This window comes from Diorhabda carinulata, chromosome 3 (genome assembly GCF_026250575.1).
Source record: "Diorhabda carinulata isolate Delta chromosome 3, icDioCari1.1, whole genome shotgun sequence".
Lineage (NCBI taxonomy): Eukaryota > Metazoa > Arthropoda > Insecta > Coleoptera > Chrysomelidae > Diorhabda > Diorhabda carinulata.
Window position 1 is genome coordinate 31,986,957 of NC_079462.1, and position 13,200 is coordinate 32,000,156.

Sequence of the window (13,200 nt, forward strand, 5' to 3'; positions counted from 1 at the left end):
TTTTATAAGCTGATTAATTAGATAAAAATTTAAGTATTAATGTTATTTCGTTCTAAAATAATCGAGATATAACTCGAGTATAAAATACATAAAACAAAAAAAACCGTGCTTATGAATGATTTATTATTTTACTACTCTATATACTAATTTATAAAAATAGGCTGGTTGATGATTTATTTTATGTTATTTATGCCATTCTTTCTAGTTTTCTTCAAAGAAACATTCGCTTTTTAGTGATCTAATTTAAAAACTGTTAATTCATTTATGATGGATTAAATGCAATAAAATGACCCAAATTCTTCTTTATCTTATAATAACTGTCATGTTTTTTTATAAATATGATCTGAGAGAGAATTATCCTTGAAAAACTACTTATATAGAGATTATATTCTTGAAATGACAAACATGAATATTACATTTCCGTCTAGATAAGATACATATTCGATATAAAAGTTAATTTTCGATTGGAATAAAAATATTTTAACATTTCAAATTGATATACTTTTTTCTCGTTGCAAAATGAAATGTGTATATCTTATTGCTATTTGCTTAATTTGCGCAACTTGCAGCGAAGACGTAAGTAATAATATTCAATTATTTTAAAGACAATTCATCCATGATATTTTCAATTTCTATATAAATGATATGGGTACAGCAAAGAACGTTCGCTCAATTGTTAAATGAAAATTGGATGATTAAAATACTTTTTATGATTCTGTTATTTGGTGTATTATCAAGAGAATTGCACAAAAGATTCCCCTTCTTATCGGAAGGTCGTGCTTTTGAAGATATAAGAACTGAAAAATTTGACAACCTAAAAATTTCGAAAATTGTTGGAAACATTCCACAACGTCGTAAAATATTTTTCCATCTCTTGTCTCGCGTAGAAATTTCTAGAAACAATATTCCCGAACATTCGATATATACCGGAACATCCCATATTATTGTGGAACATTTTAGAGCACTCTCAAATATTGTGGAATATTCTGGAAGATTCGAGGCTGCTTTTTCATAGGTGAACAGGGGTAAATATATCAAAAAAGTCGGGAAGATTCCAGAACAATTAAGATCGTTATAAATATTTCTTGTATGGGTAACGGTATAAAAAACATCATTTGTTATGGGTTTGAATGTCAGTTTCTCATCAATGAAGTGCAGCGAACGAATAACATTGAACTGTGAGTGATAAAATATTTTTTATGTTGCATTTCTAAATATAAAGACTTTAATTTACAGCATTCATAATTTGAAAAATGAAAGTTTAATAATAACAAGACGTAAGAAGGAAATTTAAAAACCACTAAGCAAGAACAAATTTTTTGAACTACTGCCTAAACCTGTCGATAATAATTAATTAGTATAGTCAAAAACACTCCCCGAAACGATAACTCCACATTTCATAAGCAAGTGCCGAGTTATACATCGGGGACAGCTTTAAAGAAGGAGAAAAACCACTCGGACTAGATCTTTTTTTGCCGAAGGTTGGAAAGGGTTTACCCGAGGCAGCGGAAACGTCCACACAAAGAAGACAAGAGTTTATAGCCAAAAGGCTAGCTCTTAACCTTAAAGGTTAGACTTCCCAGAATCTCCCATAGAACTCAGGGGAGAGGAAGGAGTCTACGCGCGAAATTGCGACGCGAATGGGGATGAAGACCTGTCGATATGACAGGGAGTGTTCTTCGCATCCATCCGCCGATTTTTGGGCACGTGTGTGGTGTGGTTTGAATGTCAGTTCCTCACCATTAACAGTGAGCTATGATTGAAAAAATTTTTCTCATTGTATTTCTAAATATAAAGACTTTATATTTTATTTGAAAAATGAAAATTAAATAAGAACAAATACGTTTTGTGATTTATTTATAAAAATTAATCTAGGAATGAACAAATTACAAATTTTCTGAACTATTGTCTAAGCCTGTCGATAATAATTAATTAGTTTAGTTAGAAACTACTTTTAGCGAGTAGAAAATGGAATAGGACCAGGTCATAATGAGGGGAGTGTATATTTCTAATAGCTTATTAACAAATTCCAATCATAATCACCCAAGTTCTTTCTAAAACTTCTTTGCTAATTTATATTAAGTATATCTAGTAAAATTTGATCTGCAAACTAACAATTTCGTAAATATTCAAATTTCTTATTATTATTTATTATAAATCCATTATCCAGGTAATCTTCGTAGAGGAAACTAACGTTATTGATCCACAATTTGAAGAAGATGCTATCGAGTCTTATAAAGAAGCACACGCAATGATCCCCACAGATAATGAATTATTTTTCCAAACACTATCTGAGCTGTTCACTATCAAACAAAACTCAACTAATGGTTGGAAAATTTCTGAGAATTGCGGTGGTTTTTATAACCCAAATGCAACCGATTCATATATTATTTTACACGTATTAGATGATGCTGGCGACAGAAGAATCAGAATCTTTGCTTAACTCGAAAGCTATTGATATATAAGTGTAAAATTTTGAAAATAAATTTTGATATCAGTTGATTTTTATATTTATTTATAACCAATCCAAACAAATTGCCAGCTCTATATATCAGCAAATGATAGAGATTATATTTTATATCGAGTGTATCGAAATAGACAATTCTTTAGTAGTAGAATCCAATAAAATCATGTGTTCACAACATAAGATATGATATAGATAGACATGGAAAAAGCTTTTGAAGTTCCACGAACTGAAATATGGAAGAACATGCAGACAAGAAATCAGCTAGAATCAAAAGAAAGAGTCACTAAAAGTCTGTGCAAAAAAATGAGAAATAAGTTAATAAGCACCAACATGAAATCAAAGACGATCACAACCCAAGAAGTAAAGTAACAAGTAGGCAGTCTGAACCTATTCCTATTGATAGCTTCTATAAATGAATTAATTAGAATCGCGCGTTATACAGGAACTTTCAAAACATTCGCATGCTTGTTATATCACTGCATTAAGCGAAAAAATCAATTAAAAATAACCAAACAATCACATACAAATTAACAATAAGGTTTAGCCAATCAAAGCTTGTGGAACGTTTAAGTTCCTCCCTATCGAACGGTCGAGAGAGCCGTAAAAGTATTTAGCTGCTGCCGCATTTTTGAACTTACCTTTGTTTCTAAAACGTACTCGAAAGTTTTTCGGCGCATATTATTATCGATTGTTGAACTGTTGGGCACGAGCAGTGGCAAAAGTCGCATCGAAATAATTATCACGACGAAGAAAATGGCAATTCAGTATGAAATAAAAATAATCTCTATAACAAATTTATTTGGAAACCCTTTTATTTAAAAAATTCTAAAAAATTTATTCCAAGTATTTACATTCAATAATGGCTATTTTTATTTTTTTACAAGTCAAAACTTAATTTGCATGTGATTGTTTGGTGATTTTTAATCGATTTTTTCGCTCAATGCAGTGATATAACTCGCATGCGAATGTTTTGAACGATCCTGTATATTGATCAGAGCAGGAACCCAGAAGGATCTACAACTTATATGAATTATAAATGTAAGAGAAAAAATTAAAATCAGAATTGAGGAGGAGCCTATAGAACAAGTTGTTAGCTTTCATTGCCTAGAACATTAAAGAAACAAACAGAAAAATTTAAATTTATGTAATAGAATAGAGGTGAACAAGTTTTTCAGGTGACGAGATGAAGAAAGTGATTCTTATGCTCAAATTGCACCCTATGTTTTGCCAGATGCACAAGCTGTCCAAGTTTATAGTTCTAATTCTGTCATGGAATTTCTAAATTTAATATCTTACGTAAATTGTTTAATTCCGGAGCTATCAAAAATACCGACTTTAATCTTTTCTATAGAGAACTGAGGAAATTTTTGACAAGTGTATGAAAAGCAGTTTCCGTTTCATGATGTCCAGCTTAATATGTAATGGTCTAAGGATAATTTTGTCTACTAATGGATTAGTTTTGTCTTTCCAGACTCCATATTTTCTCTTTCTTCTTCTTACCCGACGTTCTTGCTTAGCTCTACATATAAAACAAGTAAACTTTATGTAACAATTTTGTTGACCGAGAAGAATGTTCACCACTGTTAAATCGACAAAATTTTGCCACTTATTTCACTGTATTCTATTTTGTTGAAGACTAGCAAATTTTTACAATTTTCTTCCATTAACTTTGTATACTTTGTAATAGGTACCCCAGCGTATTATGTCAATAAATAAAAACAAGTTTTCTAGTTCGTATTGATTCAAGTCCAATTTTATCAATATTTTTCAATATATGAACAAAAAGACGCAGCAATTCTTTACCCCTTTTAAGATAAAAACGTGCAAATTCTTTTAGTCTTCATGCTAACAATTCTGAAGCTAGATTCGAAAGATTTGAATCTCTTGAAAAGCATTTTGATTAAATTTGAAATACCTTCCAAAATAAGCATCATTTTTTGATGAAATTGGTCCTTCAATGTCTTGTTCTAATGGTTCAGATACGTTTTTAGGTAGTTGTCAAATGGATGAAAAAAAATATAAAATAGTTTTAGTCAAAAAGCCAGTCACTATAGTTGCTTTTGTATAGTTACTTAGCTTATTAGTTGAAGCATGATTTTAGCATAAAATGAAAGCTTGAACTTTCTAGTTTTAGAAAAAAATGGCTGCCCAAACGCTGACCGTTAGAAATTTTGGCAGCCTAAGAAACTCTGTAAGAACGTTATATCTTAATTGATGAATACTCCATTAAATTTTACCAACTTATTTTCTAAATTTTGAATGTTTAAGAAATAAATAATTAAATTAATTGGTTTGACAATCATTTTTTTAAGTATCACGTACATAATTAATACTTATTCAAAACATAGGAATTATAATTAAAACGTAGGAAATGAATTGGAGAAAAATATATTTTCAACAGAATATTATTAAAAAAATATTAAATCAATAAAGAAATATTAAAATTTGAGAATATATTTTTCAATTATATTTTGTTTAAAAATATATTTCTCTCCAATTCATTTCCTACGTTTTAATTCATATTTTCAATGTTTTAATTGTGTATCTAATCAACCGAAATCCGTGTCGTATTTAGAAACGATAACGTTCAACTGAAACCTTATCAGTTATCAAACACAAAATGCAACTTTACTATTCGAAGACCTTGTAGAAGGAACAAATAGAAATACCAGGTACTTGGTTTGAAAATTGTTGTGAACTCATAGATAAACACATAGGAAAATATATACACTTAGTACTCTAGTACTAATAGAAATTGAAAGCTTGTGAAACTGATAATTGAAAAATTTGAGGCCCTGTACAACATACATTATAATCAAAATGTTTGATGTTTTGCTCCATTTGAGCAATAAAAGTTTTGGCAACGTTCTTTCATTTATTGTGCTATCAAAGTTGAAATATGACTTATACAAAATAGTCCATGATTGATGGTCGACCTCTTTATTACGACTTGAATATCCAGTTGGCTTATACAAACTGGCATGTTTATTGATGTTATCAAGAGGGCACTTCGTTCGATGCATTCTAATAAATCAGACTGTTATATTTATGACAAGCCAGCAAACATTGCTCGACTAATTCATCAATTTTCGAATAAATTTTATCTTAGCGGCTTAAAGTTATCAAATATAATATTGGAATTATACCTATTATACCGTATATTGGAGTGGTTTTTAAAAATATTTGTTTATCATAAGATACCGTAGTATCCCATCAATTATCCAAAACCTCCAAATGACATTTTCACAATTATGTGATTAATACGTCGAATGCTATTCTACTGCATATGACTAGTCTATAGATAACAAACTTTATGTTTTTATTGTTACACCGAATCTAATCGTGTATACATAAACATCGATAATACATCAACAATAATTACTAAAGTACATGCCAACTGGTATGAGGTAAAATAAAGCCGTTCTATCGAATGATTTCATCGATTTAATATTTAAAATACCCTTTTTCATACAATGCGGTCCAAATGTATAGAATCAATTCAGTTTTAGCGTTACTATGTATTATATGAAAAAAACACGAAGTAGATTTTTATTGACCAGAAAATATTGCTGATTGAAAGTTAGGATAACGGATGAAATTAACAAAATAACCTCTAAGGTCAAACAAAATTCTAAAATCGCCTCGGTTATTGTCAAGAAGTGAATGGTGATCATTTTGAACATTTAATTTAATTGTAAAGTACATTGAAAAATAAGTTCTAAATATTATGCTACGTTATTATGTATTCTCAAAATTTTACATCTTAAAAATCAATTTTCTCAGTTATGTTTTGTGTATAGCTGTGTATATAACCATTGCGCTGAATAGAGAACTAAAATCCCTTTCCAACAAGATCCCATAAGACCCACTTTCTTATTTAAAATTTTCGATGCTTATAATTCAAAGGGGATGCTGGAAGAATAAAAATCGACTTTTTTCAGATTTTAGTACATAATAAAGGTAAAATTGAAATTATTCCATACATATGGAACGCATTGTATAATTTAGTTGTTAAGCTGTTTGAATTGAAAACCATATTCAATCAATTTATTTTTACATGCAATGACTAAATGATAAGATGCATTGTCACTAACGATTACGGAGTTTACAAGTACGAAAATTATCTGAAAAGCTTCCGACCTCAACCTGAAGATGTCAGCAATATATTTGCGCATGCGTTATAAGATTCTCACTAAAAATAAGAACACTTTAGACGTTTAGTTTCTGTTCGATAATAGTATGAGTAAGTCGTTGTGAAAATTCTTCTGAAAATGGGAAAAATTAAATATCGAGTCATTAAATTTGTGTTATAACGCAGTCGAAAGTACAAATCTTTAGCACCTATTTCGAGGAGGTAATTTAAATACTCCTGCATCGGTGAAGCCGCCCACTATAACAGCAGCACCAAAAATTATTTCCCTTACCCCGACTGACATTAATCATTTGTTACTAACTAAATTTGGTTATTTACGATTGATATTTGTTTGTTTTAATTTATACAACCAGATACATTACCTCTGCTAAAAACTGATAAAACCAGCGGTACGAGGGCGATTCAAATTTGATCGAAACAAGCGCTGTAGATGGCGCACTTGTACGTTTTGAAATTCGCGCTTGATTATTTGTTAAGTGGGTTCCTTTCTAACAGTTTGGCATAGTTTTCGTCATTAACGCACATTTCATACGTGTTCTAGAACCATAAGTGAAGTGCTGACCGCCATTGCGCAACGTATTGACATTCGTTCTTTGGTGTGTGAAGACATCACAAACGTGAAAATTCCATGGCGATTACGAAATGTAAGTGCCTGAGTAGGTCTGCTGTATTTAAATGAGCCAAGACGTTCAAAGATGGCCGAGAAACCGTCGAGAATGATCCGATTGATCGTCAACGGCGAACCAGCATCACACCAGACGACATTCACTGCTACAGTTCATTACAAAAATTTCGACTGAGCTCTGCATTAGTATTGGTAGTGTAGGATCATACACGAACATTTTATATATCGAAAAATAATGATCGTTGGGTTCCCAAACTGTTCAACTTAGAGTAAAATTAATGCGGTTGGAAGTAGTCGCTGCTTGTTGATACAATACCAGATGGTGGGGGACGGTTTTCTATGGTTACACTATTACACTCCCAAAAGCAAAGTTTCATCTAAGAGTGAACGAAGAAGAAGGAAGGAGCGCCAGTCAAAGCGAAGACTACCAGGTCCGCGCATTCGATATAAACTATCCCAAGCCCTATTGACGTGGTTCAACCAACATGCATCGAATTTTTTGAGTCGATTCATAACTGTAGATGAACTACTACACTCCTATAGTGAAAAAATAGTCAATATAGTGGATTGTAAAGTGCAAATCTGCATCGAAAAATGGTTTCATCGGCCGGAAAAGTGATGTAGACCGTTTTTTGGGAAAGTAATGGGATTGTCTTCATTTAATAATATCTTCAAAAAGGTAAAATAATAACAGGAGAGTAGTATGTATCATTACTTGATGAGGTAAAAAGATAATTCCAAAAAAACGAACGGAAGAAGAAGAAGAAAGTGCTTTTTAATCAGCACAACGTACATTCTCACACTTCTGTGATCGCCATGGCTAAAATTGACGGATCAACTTCCAATTCGCCAGATTTGGTCTCCAGCGTTTTTCAACCTCAAAGTTCCAATTACAAAAGAGTGATTTCCATCAAACCTGCACACCTATTTGGAAGAGAATGGCAACAACTATTATTTGGAAGCCTTAAAAAGTTTAGATCCTTGATGGGCTACGTGTATAGATAAAAGAAGTTATGTTGAAAAATAAAAATGATTTTGGAAAAAAGTTTTGTTTCTTTGTTATCTTTTGATTCCGCAGACAAGTGATGGATCCATCTATTATCACATCTCAAAGCAAAAAACCTGATTTATTACGTATAAACATGACCAAACACAGCCCTGAATCATCAACACCACCGCTTTGAAAAAAGCTTTCTCATGGTCAGATATTTATGCATAATTTTAAAAACACTGCCTTCTAATATCTTTACGGTCTTAGATATCTCACGCAATTTCAATTTACGATTAGATATAACCAATTTGTGGACTTTTTTGATGATTTCTAAGGTAACCACCTCAATTCAACGACCAGAACGTTCACCTTAATCGGTGTCACTACGTTTAAATTAAGGAAACTTTTAACAAATGGTGCTTTTCGATACGATACGATCAGAGTCCGGATAATACTTTTGAAGTCAATGCTGAACTTGTACAGAATTTTTTCATCAAGAAGCAATGATAAATTAACACACGAAATTGTTTTGAACATAACAAAAGTAGCTTCACTTAAATATCTGTCACTTTTTTCTGACTAATCAAATTGTCATGAAATTTCACACCTAGTGTTTTGAAAGTTGGTTCTTCATAAACGTTATGTGGATTTGACAATGGCAGCTCCATCTGTGTGTCAGTCACACGACTTATTGAGTTATGTAATAACTTATTATGTTAGAAATTGACGCACGTCATGTTTTCTAAGTATTAAAAGAAAAATAATAAATATAATTGAAAACATTTTTATCAATCATTCATCACTTATTGTTAAATTTTGGTGAGAATAACCCGCCCATGCATCTGAAAGGAATTGTCGATAGTTAAAGTTGTAAAAGAGACGGATGTCGGCATTTCCGTCGCTAAATCTACCACTTACATATAAAAGAAATGAATAAATACATGCAATATACTTTTTGTCAATGATGTATGTCGTCACAATTCTATGACTACCATATGACACCATACAACAATAACTAATAACAATGATTATTATTATTGTGGCTTCGGTCGTAAATTATAAACAGTTAAGTTTCTACGGCAGCATTGTTATTTAGAAAAATGTGTTTAACAATAGATATTTCAATTTTAACGATGTTAAAAATGGAAAACGTGTTGTCGTCAATAAATAAATTATTGTTCTATGCTATGAAATAATTTTTGATTGCTTGAAATGGAAGGAAGGAATTTCTTGGGCAACACTGAATGTACTAACTAATGTGATGTTTTAATTTCAGAAATTTTTCTGTAAATATAAAATGTATCATGAAAAGAATATTCTAAAAGTAGCGCATAGTACTTATGGCCGATTTCTTCACGTTCTAATAAAGTGCCAAATAATTAGTAGCCACATAACTTTAGTAGAAACTTTTAATTGTCGAAAAAATGTTTACCGTTTCTTCACCCTAATTGTTTCGAATCCGAACTAACTAATAACTATTTGTCACTTGATTCTGTACTTAACAAATAGTCTACTGTTGGTAACACCATGATAAAAGACCATAGCAATCGAAAAAACGTTTTTCTATTAACGGTTTCCTATGATCTGTGTTAATGATAATGATCTGTGCTTAATTCTATTAACACTTGTTTTGGTAAGGTTCATGTTCTTTCCCCGCTCCTGTTTATAATATATATTCAGAGGCAATTTTCCAGGAGGCTCTAGAAGACATTGAAATCGGAATTAAAATTGATGGGAAAATCTTAAATAATATTAGATATGCAGATGACACTGTAATACTAGCCCACATCATTCAAGATATTCAACAACTATTAAACAGAGTAAATACTATCAGTGAAAATTACGGACTCAAAATGAACTATAATAAAACGAAATTTGTGGTAATATCGATAACTGTGTCGCTGTCAATGAATAACCAACGCAGAGATAGAGTACATCGTTTTAAGTATTTGGGAAGCTGGCTGAATGACGATTGGGACTCAGATGAGGAAATTAAGACAAGAATAGAGATAGCCAGGAGCACGTTTTTTAAATTAAAGACGCTTCTCACAAGTTATGGCCTGAGAACACGCTGGAGAATAACACAATGCTATGTTTTGACTACCCTACTTTATGTTGTTGAGAGCTGGACTTTGAAGGTCTCTAGCTCTTCAGACAGATCCTTAAAATACCATGGACGGATCGGTTGACCAACGACGAGATGCTAAGACGAATGAACAGAGAGCGAGAACTATTAACCATTGTAAAGAGAAGTGAAGCTTCCTATTTTAGCCACATTTATATAAATCAAAAATATACCTTGTTACTGCTGATCATGGAAGGGAAGATAGAAGGTAGTTGAAAACCATTCGAGATTGGTTGCATGTACGTGATGCCGTAAATCTAATACGCATGACTGAAGATCTTGAGGAATTCCGAAGGATGATTGCCAACCTTTATTAGAATGAAGCATGCACTGGAAGAAGATGAATGTTGAAGTAGCCGCTAGTTGGAAAAAGTTATGTTAGTCTGAAAATTATAGTTCATATTGAAAATAATGGATACGAACGGAAAAAGAAAACAGTTTGCATTTGCTGTATTTCCGCAATCAATTCCTCATGAAACAAATCTTTTGATGTATTATATTTTAGGTCAAGTTTCTACTAAACTCTTCAATTGACACACACTTGTGACTGCTTGATAACTTGGCAAATAACTCGATTTATTCAAAAGTTTAATTTATTAGAAGGTGGAGGAACCAAATTTTTGGTTACTCGGTAAATAATAATTAGTAGAGACTCCATTAGGTAGTGAAGAAACCGGGCATTAGGCCTATATTCCAAAACCTAATTCATCGTGGGGTAGAGAAAGTCAAATATTTCGGATTTATAAAATTTTCTAATTTATGAAAAATTACTTTCACTTCCTCCCATTATGTACTGGAACTTTCTTTTTTTTTGTCTAGCTCATTTTATTTGTCCAGACATTCTCAATCAAGAAATTGTTTGAATTCTTCAGAAGCTGTTAGTCAGTTTTGGAAGACACATTTTGGTTCACTATCACATATAGCCTGTAATAAGCAATTATAATTAAAAATTCCCTTTCATTCTAAACCGCACAACTCAAAGAACAATCAATTTTTGAATAAACTTTTTGTCATGCCCCAATCCATCCGATGTAGTGGTCAGGCTCTTTACTGCTCGTTCCTCTTTCTACTTACATGATTTGAATAGTTTCCAGCTATCCTTGCTAAAACTGTCCATACTCGAAATTCTACTCATCTTCTACAAATTAGCAGTCCGTCTTCAAACTGGCCACTCATTCTTTTTACTTCTTGTTTTCCTCAATATTATAATTAATGGATGAGTTCCAGCAGTATGTACAAATCAATAATAAAACCCTATTTACCATTCAAAGCTAAATACTGTGTCTTCATGGTCTACTATGGACTACGAATGCTTAATCATTTTATTACTCTCTCATTCATAAAAATAGACTATAGTTAGCGAATGCTTTATAATAAATAAGCAACTAAATTAAATCATTTATTTGCGATACAAACGCAAAAGGAGGTTTTAGTAGTCCATAGAACATTCTACAGTATAAAGTAAATTGATTCTTTTATATAACCTCACTTTTTATATTGATATAGTTCTAAATATGATGAAAAAGCATGTAAAATGCGTATTGAACGAATCAATAATAAATCCCTACTTACCATCCAAAACTAAATACTGTATGTTCATGGTCTACTATGGATCGATTATTTTTCGATTAATCGATTATTTTGCCCACCCCTAGTGATAAGGATTCAAATTTAAACGAAGCTTAAGCTTGGAAATAGATTAATTCATTTGAATATATAAGACAAAATTATTTTGCTTCTACCGCTTACTGTATAGTTTATAAATATTAAATTGAGAAAAAAACGAATGGAATTACAGAAAGCCCAACAAATCTACGCGAGACGTCGTTCTTTAAGTTTGAATATTATTGCCGCCTCACTTGCAGCTAATCTACGTTTTGCATTGAATTTAATTTACAGGAAAAAACCACGACCTCGTAGCCTGTTCTTGACACTCCAGCCAGCTGTAACTGATCCAACCGCCCTTTTTATGCGCGAAATTCATAATCTGCCTTGAGGACTATACTAACTACTTACTATAGTTAGTTTACCGACGGGAATTTCGTATGGAACAATAAGCTTTTTGTGTTCTCAAGAGATTAATATCCTGCAATGCAGAAAGTTGAAGAGGGTTCGATAAACAGTATTAGAAATAGATGACGTTTTACAAACAACAAAAATCGAACGGAAATGGAAATGGGTTCGGAGACAATTCATTTATTAGCGATACAAACGCAAAAGGAGGTTTTAGTAATCCATAGAACATTCTAGAGTATAAAGTAATTAGATTCTTTTATATAACCTCACTTTTTATATATTGATTTAGTTATAAATATGATACGATAGCATGTAAAATGGGTAAACTGCCCCTTTGATTTTATAATAAAGTGTAAAACTATAGGTTTTTACAAAGACATTTTCATGTTTTTAAGTTTGGTTATTATGCAAAAACCGAAGTTTGAAGTAAAGAATATCAGAATAAACTTTGAACTTTAATTCTTTAATATACGTCGTAGCATTCAGAATTCCGGATTTTTTTTTTATATGATTTGATATGAATCTAATATCTGCCTTTGGCTATGGTGGATTATATATCGAATATACTAAGGTCCTTATTGTTCTTGAGCAGTTACTGAAAGCCCATTCAGTCCTTTTATTATCAATGGATCCGGTAATTTGTAGATGATGATATTTTTTTAATCGAGAATCTGCTGGCACATGCGAATCCACTTTGGATATTTTTTAATATTGCAGCTCGACTGCGCCAGTTATTTTTCTACCAGGGGAGCTGAACATTTAATTTTTGACTATATAATTTGTCTAAAGGCTTGAAACACTTGTCATGATGCAATAGAACGTG

At 31.8% G+C, this 13,200-nt stretch overlaps 1 protein-coding gene across 1 annotated transcript; it reads left to right on the forward strand.

Moving 5' to 3' along the window:
- Positions 1–390: 390 nt before the first annotated feature.
- LOC130891231 (uncharacterized) lies at positions 391–2,502 on the forward strand. Its single transcript, XM_057795847.1, has 2 exons — positions 391–576; positions 2,171–2,502. Exons 1-2 carry the CDS (start codon positions 520–522, stop codon positions 2,441–2,443), a joined length of 330 nt encoding a protein of 109 aa, XP_057651830.1. The 5' UTR covers positions 391–519; the 3' UTR covers positions 2,444–2,502.
- The last annotated feature ends 10,698 nt before the right edge of the window (positions 2,503–13,200 follow it).